This window comes from Schistocerca serialis, chromosome 3 (assembly GCF_023864345.2).
Source record: "Schistocerca serialis cubense isolate TAMUIC-IGC-003099 chromosome 3, iqSchSeri2.2, whole genome shotgun sequence".
Classification (NCBI taxonomy): Eukaryota; Metazoa; Arthropoda; class Insecta; order Orthoptera; family Acrididae; genus Schistocerca; species Schistocerca serialis.
The window spans coordinates 528,269,230-528,283,040 of NC_064640.1; the positions used below are offsets into that span (position 1 = coordinate 528,269,230).

The following is a 13,811-nucleotide window of genomic DNA, read 5'->3' on the forward strand; positions in this document are numbered from 1 at the left end:
TGGCAATGAATTACTGTTTGCTACAGGATACATAACAGTGTTCATTTTTTATGAGAAACACTATCTTACAAAGATAATTTATAAACTCTGTTAAAGTGTTATTTGAAAACTGACCCATCGGATTCAAGACATGTACATATGAGGATTTGTTTCCAAGATAAATCAAAAGTTAGCTTCAAGATACATTAATGTAATGATTATGTCTAAAGTACTGAATACCTTTGTACACATATCCACAGATTTTCAGCAATGTGAGCCATTTTCAAGCAATAAGATGCACACCTTAAGATTTTGGCTGTAGTTTGCCTGTTCTGGGAATGACTAAACAATAGTTCAGGGTTCATTTCGTATTTGCCTACAATTTTTTCCACAAGCACCCATCACGCATTTTCACCCATGGCAATGCTTTGTGTACGTGGAAAGTGTGAAACTGCATCACGGTCCATACAACGTATTAAACTATAGGTCCCCCATATGACCGATTTTGAGGGCTAACTGATGGCAGTAGTTCACCTGGAATACAACTATATTCAATAAAGCATTGTGGCATTCAAATCAACATTCAAGTTTCCACCTCAAACAAGTCAAAGTGAACGTAAAATAGTTTGTTTGATGAACAATGTAAATTATTGTAAAATAAAAGGGAGATTAAAATATTTAAGTTTCATGAACTACCAGAGGCAAGTTTGTCTTGCAAACATAGCATACTAACAAAGTGCATTACTACCACAATTTAGTAACAACAATGAAAATATCTTTTGAAAGCAATCTCTACTCTTTTTGTAAGTCTCACATCTTAATGTAATTATTAACTATAATACAGTTTAAATTTCTGAAGATAAAGGTACCAAAGCAGATTGCTACTCATCTCACTAAGCAAGTGTCAAGCAATGAGTAAGAAGAAAAAAATTGTAATTCTAGTTTCAATGGGAGCAGACATTCTTTTCTGTATAGGAGAGAGTCCTAAACAAATTTGCAACATAGTCAAGGGTAGTCATATGGCTCCTCAAAATGATAACGTATGTTTGTGCCATCTACAGTCATCCAACCCCACCAAGCTATTAAACATTCAGTATCACTGTTTTGGTTCAAACTTGTTGACAATGTTTACCTTCCTCCAAACCAGAAAACCTTTTCTCCCATCAATTTCATTTGGTCCTTTCCTGCTCAATGAGCTATCTTTCTGTACATCTCTTCCATAACTGATACACAAAAACATTCCATAAGTGCAACCAAACATACAAATCATATGCATGTCGCAGGTGAGTTTTTGGCTACTATGGAAGCAGTTTGTTGTTTGTCATATCCAATCACTCATCATCCCATTGATGCACAGAACAGTACCTCAACTAAAAGTAGTGGGATGGTGTACTGAGCCACAAAATATTCTTAATTGATCATCACATTTGTTGATTCAGTTCCTTGTATATCTATGTACTTCAGCACCCAGCAGAATTAAACATCTTTCCAAGGCTTTGTAGACTTACCTGTGGGATGTATAAGCTGCACACTTTTAAGGGTACTCAAAGTGTCAGAACAGATCAGAGATATCACTGAACAAACACATCTAATCTGTTTTGACCAGAAAATATTCAAAATGCATTTATTGTTCAAGCAAATACAGACAGAAATAGTGAGCCCTCCTAAAGAAGAATGCGATCAAGATAAATGTCTGTTTTGTTCCATCACCTTTGAGAACTTTTTATTCCGCATCAGATGAATTTGTTTATTAAATAAATTCAAGGAAAATCACTTCCTGCTCACACCCACCAGTGAACAGAATCATAATTGTGATCATATAAAATTTCATACAACACTGACTTAAAACCATAAGGAGGACTATTACAGGTACGTTTAAGATAAATCTGGATTTCTTCAGAAAGCATGGCAGCAGGTGACTAATCTTGAGCATAGAATGATATTTTTTCCAGACTAAGTTCTACTAAGTTGTGTTTGCACAGAACTCAAACAACCTTGTTTCTTGCAGGTGATTCGAGGAAATACATCACAGGGTGAGCAACAATCAGAAACATGATTTTCAAACAGCCCAGAATTTTGTGTGTAAAGAACCATGAAGAAGTAAAATATTTGTGTGCAGTGAGTAATAAATTGTGACATAGAGACTGATATATCAAAGTTTTTATTTTTTATTGTTGCACAGTTTTGAATCTCTTGCAGACATCTGTTTTTTTAATACACCACACCTTGCCATCTGCTTTCTGTGGAGGCCTTGTATTTCTGAAACCTGAATGGCCAGTTCTTTCCTTCATCACAGCCTCACTGCATGCACTCTCATCTGCTGCCTGTTCCAGAAGCAGAAACTTTTTGTGTTAGGAAAATCATTTTCTTTGAAAATGTCTCACAATTATACCTACACTATGCTCAAGATTACTTTAGGACTGACAGCTACAAAGGCGGTTGAGGGGATAAGTTTCACTCGCGAGGCACAATACACATTCAGCCAATCTCATGAGACCCCTAGTCACAGCAACGACCCTCACACTGTTACAATTTCTCCTGGCCTATTCAATTGGAAATTTACAGCTGACATAGAAACATATTCAAGAGAATGTAGTTTTATACAGAAGTTAGTTTGCTTTTGTAATTTAGTGCCCTAGTATTTTGATAATCTTTTCTTTCTTTCTTTTTTAACAAATCATCTGATGACTTGATAATAAGTCAAAATAATGCCATTTGTGTGACCTCAGGTTGAAATATAACATAAAAATTTCCATACACTGTCTTAAAAATTTGTTGCTACAAATGAAACTAAACTAAAACCCCAGACCAACTCTTCCAGAACTCACTGATGTCAACTCTATGCAACTCCGTTCTGCACCTCCACGTGATTCTGCTGAAGCATAAATCCTAAAGTAATTCTAAACAGAGTAGTCATGAGGCAAGTTCAGGATTTCATATATATTTTTCTGTGTGTACTTGGTCTTTTTTTAAATTTTGGGACTTACTTCCATTTTCACATTGTAGAGTCACTTTATTTGAACAGGATTCCTCAGCAAGTTTGCTCAGTGAAATGCTTTGCTGAAAAAAAAAAATAACCATTATATTATTATTATTATTATTATTATTAATGAAATACATACATAAATACATTCTACTACTACTACTACTACTACTACTACTAAAGGTGTTTTTTTGGTTAGGACAATTTCTGTGATTAAAATGCAAATATTCTTATGTTCGTTAGTCACCATTAATTAAAAGTCAGTAGCAGACAATGATCAGTAAGACTATATACACTTAATTCTTTTTTTTTCCTTCTAGGCTGTCTGCTCCAAAGGTACCATACATGAACAGAATGTACTTAAAAATTATATTAACTAACTGAAATTTACGAATCATGAGCAATCTATGAACATTAGATGGCTGCCCAAATGCTGCTTCTCCAAGGATTGTCATAATAAGTTTGTATTAATAGGCATTTACTGAAGGACAGTTAGTACTACATATTCGCAGCAAGTATTCTTTGCACTGCAGTCAACAATTATAATCTGACCACAACTAGAAATTTCTTGCCATATTGAATATTTTATCCATAGATTAAACACACAAATCATGTTTACTAAAGCCTTTACAGCCAATGGCAACACTTCCCATGCTATTAGAAGGAAAAAAAAGTGTGTTTCAAGAAAAATAAAGAAGAAATAATAATTAGATAAAATCCAGCCACAATACAGAAATATGTCAAGAGTCCATTATTAATATTGGTAATGGCTTAGAACCATGACAATAACATTTTTATCTTTGGAAACATTACTGATCATTTGTTGCTTTGTGAACAGTTTAAATGGACGTTAGAACTGTATCTCATTAGCTCTAGCACAAAATAAAGATTTCAACTGCATTTAGTGACATATTAGGAGAGAAAAATATTTTTTAAAAATGTGAATAGTTGTACAGATTTACTACAATTTTTCAAAATGCATACACAATCTTTCTGCAGTGATCTTCTTTTGTTGACTCTTTAGTCTACATGGTATATAGAATTTATTGAACTAAGCCAAATACACTCACGTTCAGAAAAAAACAGAACACCTTGAACAACTAGAGACAGCACATTCATATTCATAGGATATGTACATTAGTATGTTCTGCAGAAATGATGAGCATATGAACTATGCAGGTTCAAGGTCAACACTGATGGTGCAGCACACCACCACCTACTGGTAAAATGCGCCTGGGCTCTCGTTCTTGCTGTAAACTGAAGGTAATGGATCAGTGTGACTTGAGAAGATGTGCAAGATACCTTGCAGACATACAAACGAACTTTACCATCAAATCAATGAGTTTGAAATAGAGCACATTATTGTTGTGAGAGAATGTGATGCATCCCTCAGGGAAACTGCTGCTCATGGGGACTAAGTATTTCAGTAGTGCAAAGGGTGTGTGCAGAATGGTTCACAGAAGGCTATAGAACATGACGAGATGGGTCTGATCACACCACCCAGACCATCCCCCATGGAGAGAGACAGCTCTTCCGATTGACATTGCAGGGCAGATCTGTGCCCTCCTCAGCTCTGATGCAACAGTGGAACAGTGGAACACATCATACACTATCAGGGGTAACAGTCTGTCATTGTTTATTACAGCATGGGTTGTGTGTGCTTCGCCCACTTCTCCATCTACCTTTGACGAATGTGCAGAAACATACTAGACAGTAGTGGTGTATGGAACGATGTCACTGGGGACAGGAATGGCATCAAATTGTGTGCCAGATGAAATCAGGTTTTGTTTGAATATGATGGCCACATCTTGGTTTGTCGCAGACAGGGATGCAGCGTCGCAGTGACTGCATATGCACAAGACAAAGTGCCAACTCAAGGCCTTATGGTGTGGGGTGCTATTGGGTATGACCACAAATCAGAGGGGGTTTGTGTCCAGGGCACTGTGACCAGTGTGACCCATGTGAATGACATCCTGCGATCCCTTTCTGCACAACACCCCAGTCATCATTTTCAGCAAGACAATGCACGGCCCCATGTTGCTGCATGAACACATGTCTTCTTGGTGTCACAGGATGTCAGCCTTTTGCCCTGGCCCTCCAGATCCTCAGAATTGTCACAAATCAAAAAACTGTGCGATATGGTGAAACGACAGGTGCAGAGCTGTGACTCCAATGCTAACCATCACAAATGAACTTTGGAACCAAGTGAATGCCACATGGACAGTTATACCACAGGCTGCCATTCATGCTTTATATGCATGGATGCCATCATGCATGGAACAAGTTTCAGGGCTCATGATGGACCCTGTGCCTACTGTGCAACAGCACACATGCTGAGCTGAGGTAACAGAAATGCTAATCATTTCTGCAGAACATACTAATGTACATGTCCCGTGAATATGAACATCCCATCTCTACTCACTCAAGGTGCCCTGTATTTTCTGAACATGAGTGTGTTTTTTAACCCAACATGAAACAGTATCAAGAAGGTATCAATGTGTTGGTATGGGGTGCGGATGGAGGGGGGGGGGGGGGGGGGGGGGAAGAGAGAGAGAGAGAGAGAGAGAGAGAGAGAGAGAGAGAGAGAGAGAGAGATTCATTCATCCTCACTGTAAGACAAACAAGTGACCAGTCGATATTCATTCTCATCGTAATACAAACAAGTGACGAGTCTATGGCATCATTACTACATAAGCCGTTCAAATCACAGTGTTTTTTGTGGTTTAAGAAATTACCATTTACCTATAAATTACTGTTCATTTATTTCACACACTCAAGAGTTCACCTTTATAGTCATTCTCAAGTGCAATCTGAAATGTCACAAAATGTCAACTAGCACCTGAAAATGGCTATAAAGCTGAAATCATGATTGTGTGAAATAAATGAATAGCAATTTACATTCAAATGGTACAAATTTCTTTAAAAAAGTTCTATACAACTGTGGTCTCCCATGAAGCAAAAATCACATATCTGAGTAATTTTTTTTATTCACTATGTCAGACGCAAAATTGAAATCACAATAAAATTATAATTACACTTTTCTTTAGCCCTCTGTAGATCATAATACAGACGAAGGGTGTCTCCATACACTCTTATTTCAATTGCCACCACCTGGGCAGTGAGTATGCCACAGAGAATTGTGCCAGTTACTTTGTGGAAACAATGAGGCCAGTGATGAACAATTAGGTCATACATTAAAACAAAATGTGTGCTTTCATTCAAATATATTTACATAAGCATTACAATGCAAAACTTTTGAAACTCTTCAAGGGAGGGGGCAGTTTCCATCATCATTTTACTCAAATTGTTTATAAATCAATCACTTTCACTCTTGTTTTCTCTCAGACATTCCTCTAAAAGTTCTACAGTCTCTTCTCAGGGAGAACTGTGCATGAAGAACTGGTCATTTCGCACTTACTAACTTTAATGTAATAACTACAACCTCTCTTTCAACACAACTGCTCCAGTTTGATGAACAGTTAACACAGACTATCCTAGAGGACATACTATGCAGCATTAACGTCTACTACAGCCAGATTCAAGAATGGAGAATGTGAAAGCCACAAAAAATCATGCAGAATGAGGCTCAAACTGGAGTGAAAAACAAATTTGGCAATGTCAAACACCACTTGCTTTTAGAGTGGAAAGGGTAAAACATCTATATTAATAAAGGAAGTTCAGTGCACACACTACTATCCAGCCTGTGACTACCCGGTGTCTGTACTATCCAACTTACTTGATTAATATTGTAATAATACTTTTAAATGAGGATTCATTGATTTTATGTACTGTACTTCATCAAAGCTTTAGCAAGCATGCACCGGCTACAATACCGTGTGGCCATTCAAAATATTTTTGCTTCTAGCACATCTTGAGTCACGATTACAAGTTATGTACTGTATTGTTACTGTTGAAAAAATTACTGGTATCACTTTTCAACATACGATACTCACAATCAACAATGTACACACACAGAGCAGTAGCTCTGTTGGCAACCCTGTGTTCTTTGTTCCTTCAGTTGCTTATCAGACATCTAAAGCGCACACATAGTTAAATCATTATTTTGTGTGGTCCTTTGTATTTAGTTAGAAAGTCTGAAATGGGTGATAAATTAACAAAAAATACCTGTAGTGACTACGGACCTCACATTATGAGCTGTAATGTAATCGGATCCTACGGTAGCAGCCAAAACTATTGCTTTGGAGTTAGGGATATGAAAAAGAACTATTGTATACGGGAAGAAAAATTGAGCAGAAATCGAGAAGTAGTGTGATTTACAAGCTAGTGGAAGTGAAATAAGAATAAGGGAGACAATGTTGAAACCTAAGTGTAAAGTAGTTGAAGAAACCTTATTTTTGTGGCATGAACATTTAAGAGGAAAAGGTTTGCCTGATAATGGGGAAATATTGCAAGTAGTAGTATTGCAATTTCAGTGGCAAATAGATGATGATTCAGAATTTACTGCCAGTGATGGATTCTGGGATCACTGGAAAAAATGATTATGTATTTGTCAGATTACCATCACTGGTGAGGCTTTATCTGCTGACAAAGAGGCTATGTCATTGTTTAAAGATTACCTTTAAAAGTTAATTAATAAGGAGAGAATCTCTGGCAAACAGTTTTACAGTTGTAATGAAAAAGGTTTAAATTGCAAGATTCTCCCTATGAAAACACTTGCTTCAAAAATAGGCTGCAGAAACTTGATACAAGAGAAGCAAGGAATGAGTTACCATACTGGCTTGCAGCAAAGCTAATGACAACCAGAAATGTAGGGTTACATTGATAGGGAAATCACGGAAACCCTGAGCTTTCAAAAACCTGAAAAATCAGGAATCATTGCCCATACATTACACTCATCAAAAGAAAGCACAGATAAATTCAGCAAGCTCTAAAATTTGATTACAAAATGAATTCATACAAGTCACAGAGAAAATATTAAAAAGACAACAGTTTACCAAGGAAGGCTCTTCTGTTTCTTGATAATGCACCTTTGCATTATACCAGTTATGCACTCACAGATGGAGCTATCGAAACATTATTTTTACAGCCAAATGTGACTGCTCTGTCAGCTGATGAACTAGGGCATCCTTGAAATGCTAAAGTAGTAGTACTGCTGCCATCTTCTCAATCTGTTAATATCAACGATTGATGACAATTAAGACTGTGCAAACATTCTGAAGAGGATTGAATTACTAGACGTCATAGGATGGTTGTCCGGGGGTGGGTATAGATTCTGAACATATCACTTGTACGATCTTTGAACATTTTCTAGACCATGAAAGTGGATATTACAACTTTTCATCCATGAGTGCAACTGAAGTCAAAGAAGGAAATAATGATATCTTTTCATTGCTAGAAAATGTACCGGGCTGTGAGATGTTGATGCTGAGGACATCACAAAATGGGTGGCAAACGGTGAAGTTGATGAAGTAAGAAGTCAAAAATTGTTAATAAAATTAGGTTTGGTACTTAAAGAAGAGTGTTTTGAATGGTATGGCTGTGCTCGGAAAAGAGAATTAATAGAACTCCAGCCTATTTGCTTTTTTGTTATTTGGCTTGACCTGCCACATAAATCAAGATAGATAGAGTCTACTTTATTATAAAAATATAGCCTTTATTTTAACATATCTTCATGTAATACTATCTTTATTGGAACATTGCCAGTAACATTTATTTAACCAGTATATGTAATAATTCTGATGGGTTGTCAACATATTCCATACATAATGCTGTGGGCAGATACTCCACACATGCGCACATGCACACACAGCATTATGTATGAAATGTGTTAACAACCTATTAGAATTGTTACATATATTAGTCACATAAAAGTTAGTGACAATGTTCCAATAAAGATAGTCTTCATTTTGACCATAAAGCAAACCAATGTAAATATATTTATGTTAAAAGATTATATTTTACCTGTTTGGTATGCCACAAAGATATTCCAATAGAAAGTGCTGATAGCAGGAGGACACACCCAGCATAATAATAATAATTATCTAATGACCACAAAGTAATACTGAAGACTTGAAAAATATAAAATGGATTCACAACTTCATTCACAAACAATGACCAATAAGACTTGACTTTCACTGACATGGTATTTTCACCATACAGGAAACACCTGAAAAAGAGAGAGAGAATCACCTTAGCTTCTATTGTTAGAGTGGCAAAATTTAAATCTGTTATAATACAGTACAGCATTGAAAGTTGGGGTTAACATTATAAACGTTTTTCTTTAAACTGCAAAGTATCACAAATGCTGAAACAGAGTGTGGGACATGGGAATCAGCAGACATGGAGGGCACTTTTATCATGTGGTGAGAGGGGGTGGAGCAAAAAGGCCAGACATAGGGCGAGGGAGGGGGGGGGGGTGAAAGGGGTAGCAGTAGGTGGTAGTGAGGGAGAGAACAGTGGAGGGGCTCAGTGAGAGGGGTGGGGGGTGGGGGAGGGGGCAAAGCTGTCTACAAGACCCAAAGACGGGATGGGGCTGCAGGGGGTTAGAGAGATGGGGTAGAGTGAGGGTAAGAGAGGAATGAATGATTGTTTGATTAATTGAGAGGGGTTATGGGACCAAACAGCGAGGTCATCAGTCCCAAGGTTCCGAAGTGAGTTACAGAAGAAAAAGGGTCTGCTAAAAGAGGATAGATTCAGTCAGGGGAGTCAAATTATAAAATAATGAACATTAAACACACTCAGTAAAAGCATAAATGGTGAGACCAAATCTAAAAACTGGAAAAAGGGGGTGGGGAGGGGTGGGGGTGGGGGCAGTCATGGGATCGCAGACCGAGAAGACTGCAACAAAAGAACCAACCACAACCAACCTGTCCCTGCTCCAAGACTAAAGGAGAATCTTATATCTGGAAATAGAAACCACTTTCACGGAGGAAACTGAGGACCAGTGCAACCATCCATGAATTTTCTGCTAATCAGGATGACTATACTTAACATGAAGGGCCGAAAGAAGGGGACATTCCACCAACATGTGAGATATCATCAGTCTGGCTCCATAACCACATTGTGGGGGTGGGTCATTACATAGGAGGAAACAATGGGTGAGCTGGGTATGACCAATGCATAAATAGTGTGAAACAGTGGACCACTCCCGAGAGAAGCAGAAAGAAGAGTGCCAAACTGCAGTAAACTACTTGATTGTGTGGAGTTCATTACTATGAGCAGTAGCACTCCAGATAGAATTCCAATTCATTCCCTGGGATGCCCACGTGACTTGGGACCCAGAGAAAGATGACTGAACAGGCAGCACACTCAAGGGCAAAGAGAAGATCATGGATAGCACAGATAAAGGGTGGCAAGAGTAGAATGGGATGGTCTGCACCCCAAGATGTGTGGGCCAGGAGGCAGAGAGCATTAAGCTTCTGTATACATGTGGACTTTAGGTTGTGAATGTGGGGCAGCCATGTCAGCTTGTTATCAAAAATACAACCCAAGAAACAGGATTGTGCTACAACATCTAGGAGCTGGTAGCCTAAATGAAGTTCTAGATTGGGATGTACTGTGGGTTGATGACAAAAGTGCATAATCTGCATTTTGGAGGGAGAAAACTGGAAGCCTGCTCAGCAGACACTACCACATGGGAGCTGCACCAGATGCAAAAATCGCCGACGTACGACGCCGGGGTAACCAGAAACCACACAGAGGTTGCAAGCCCATTGATGGCAATGAGGAAGATTGGGATACCATTCTCCTGAATCTGAGGGGTGCTGAGTGAAGTGCCAACTCGAACCCGGAAGAGCCAGTAAGATGATAACTCGTGGCTAAAAATTGGAAGGGGACCACGGAAGCCCCAGTCATGGAGGGTAACTAAAATGTGATGGTGCCAAGACAAGTCACACGCTTTATGTAGGTCAAAGAAGACCGCGACAAGGTGCCGGTGGTGAGTAGAAGCTTGTCGGATGGCTAATTCCAATCAGAGTAAATGGTCAGTTGGAGATCCCCCTGCCCGGAAGCCACATTGATATGGGGACAAAAGGCCCTGAGATTTGAGTACCCAACATAATCTGAAGTTGACCATACTTTTGAGGAGTTTACAAAGTACATTTATAAGGCTACTTGGGTGGTAGCTGTCGAGACACATTGGGTTTTCCCAGGTTTAAGGACAAGGATAACTATACTACCTCACCATTGTGATGGAAAAGCACCTGTGAGCCAAATGTGGTTGAAGACCCTGAGAAGCCGTTGCCTCTGGGGAACGTCCAAGTGTTGGATCATCTGGTTGTGGATTAAATCCAGCCCCGGGGCTGTGTCTTGTGAAGAACTAAGAGCCTGCACCCACTCCCATTCAGAGAAAGGTGCATTATAGGAATCAACATGATATGGGATGAAACTGAAGCGGGTCTGTTCAACTCTGCATTTCTGCCGGAGAAAGGTAGTAGGGTAGGAAGAGGACAATGATGCTGTCGCAAAGTGTGTCGAGAGGTGTTCTGCGAGGATCAATGGATCAGAGCACAGGGAACCTTGGAGGTTCAGACCCTGGACAGTTGACTGTCACTGGCAGCCCAGAAGGCTACAGAGCTTTAACCAAACCTGTGACGAAGAGGCATCCATCCCCAGGGAAGAAACATAGTGCTCCCAGCATTCCTTTTTACTCCGTTTCATGAGGTAATGAGCCTTAGCATAGAGACGCTTAAAAGTGAGGAGGTTGGTCTGTGAAGGGTGTAGCTTGAAACGCTGCAGCACCAGTCGGCAGTCCTGGACGGTGATTTCGACATCCTTGGTCCACTGCAGTACTGGCCAATGACGAGAAGGACCTGTGGATAGGGGGACAGCAGTGCCAGCAGCATGGATGCCTTGCACAACTACTTCAATGAAATTCGAGAGGGGGGGTCCCCACATGGCTCACACTGAAAGCAGTAAATTTTGAAGTGGAGGTCAAACCTCAAGTGGGGACCTAAATGCCACAAAGGATGAAAGAACAGGCAAAAGGAACAAAATTTCAATGAATACAGGAAATCAGGTAGATAGCCAGGTCGACATAAATCAGTACACCAAGAGAGGGGAAGGAGGTGGCAATAGGAAAGAAGCAAGGATAGGGAGGGAGGGGGCAGGGTGAAGCAAATTCAGCCAGGGAATGAAGAATGGGCCGAAACAGCTTGGCGCCTCATGTGTGCCATGCACGAACTCAAAAAAGAACCTTGAGGGTTCTGTGGGGAGGGGGAGGGGGTAAGAGAGGAATAGAGAGATGGAGGGGGGGGGGGGCAGAGATACAGAAATTCAAGTGAGTAGGGAGATGGTGCTGTGATTGAGGGTGGGGAAGGAAGGGTGGCGGAGGGGGAAGGAAGATGTTACTGTAACTACGGGATAGGAGAAGGGAGATGGTGCTACAACAAGTGGGAAAGGACGTGGAACACAAATGGGGTGACACAGAGGTGGGGCAGAGAAGGAACAAGAAAGTGGAGGGTGGGAGGGGGTTGGTGGGCAATGGGTGGGGGATGGAGGGTTCCCTAGGGCAATGAGGGGGATGGAGTGGGCAGGGGCCACAAGGGGTGGGGGCAACCTGGTATTTACTTACAGCATACCTTACTAAAAACGACAAGTTTTAGGCCCATGTTTTGAAAAGGAATATTTCCGTAGAACCCAATTTAAAATAATACAAATACAAAAGCCTTAAACCACAGATTTGTTTTTTGCCATAATTTTATTACAAGAAATTGTAAAAAAAGAAAAATGTATTTTTGAGGATCCTCAATTTGCCAGTGCTTTGGAATAGAGTATATTCATAGCTCACAACTGCAAATGACGTAATCCAATATGGCATCATCCTAGTTGTGCTTGTGATGCAGAAAGGAATGCTGTGACTCACTGGCACATTTCAATCCACACACCAAAAATCTGGTGTGTGTGATTCCTTCTTTGATGTTTAGAAATACTCTGCAATGTGAAATTACAAGTTGCGACATCACCAAAAATTGTCTAGCTCCAAAACCATATCTGCTCTCATGTTAAGTGTGAGAATGCCTTAAGAGGATGCATTACTGGCTGCACATAAATTCAGTACAATCACACCAATGGGGAATGAAAACCAGGACAACAATGCTGACCACCAACACCTTGCAAGCTTGCATACATTGGGGTCCGCAGGCAGTTACTCTGACAGGGGGTTCTGGATATTCAAGTCCCATGTCGCTATGATATAACACTGCCTCCTGGCAAATGCACTTTCCTAGTGAACCAATGGATACATTGGTGAGCCACAACAGCTAGGCACAGTTGCACCTAAAGATTACAAACAGTTGTCACAGAAATATGCTGCAATTACCACAACATCAACTGCTGGAATGCCTGAAAAGTTTTCAACCATCTAATGGATTTCCTATTCCTACAAGTACATAAGGTAACATCTAGTCTAGATAGAATGAGTTTTGCTGCAACACAGGGTGACAGACATACAGGTGATTTTCCCATTCATGAGCTGCTTTTCTGCAGTTTCTACCAATTTTTATTTCTTACATGTGGCTGTGGTGTATTAAAATCACAGAAATTTTAAGATTTTTAAAGAATTGGACATGTAAGGTCGGTCATACCCTTAGGCATATCAATTATGTAATAAATTATGGAACCTACAGCGTGTTAAAATTCAGTTAATAAGCCATAACCTTTATCAGATATCTTAATTCTTGTACTTTTCATATTGCTTTTGACATTAGTGTTCCAGTTTTCCCTTAAGTGTTCATGACAAACTGCTGAAAAGAATTAGGGGAAGACAGCTTTGGACATCTGCCCCATACCCCACTGAGCAATAGCTAAGGACTGGATACGTTGTCAAGTTGTACCTTTATCTTTCACCAATTAAGTACACAATGAATCATCATTATGCCCTCAATCATTT

At 39.7% G+C, this 13,811-nt stretch overlaps 1 protein-coding gene across 1 annotated transcript in view; it reads right to left on the bottom strand.

Annotated features, from left to right (window-relative positions):
• The window catches only part of LOC126470407 (polyamine-transporting ATPase 13A3-like), a 287,566-nt gene that overhangs the window by 186,464 nt on the left and 87,291 nt on the right, over nucleotides 1-13,811 (bottom strand). The window contains exons 3-4 of the mRNA XM_050098255.1: nucleotides 8,885-9,089; nucleotides 2,967-3,039 (exon numbers count right to left, since the gene is read on the bottom strand). Of these exons, the coding sequence (XP_049954212.1) occupies nucleotides 2,967-3,039; nucleotides 8,885-9,089 (278 nt within the window). The remainder of the gene's footprint in view (nucleotides 1-2,966; nucleotides 3,040-8,884; nucleotides 9,090-13,811) is intronic.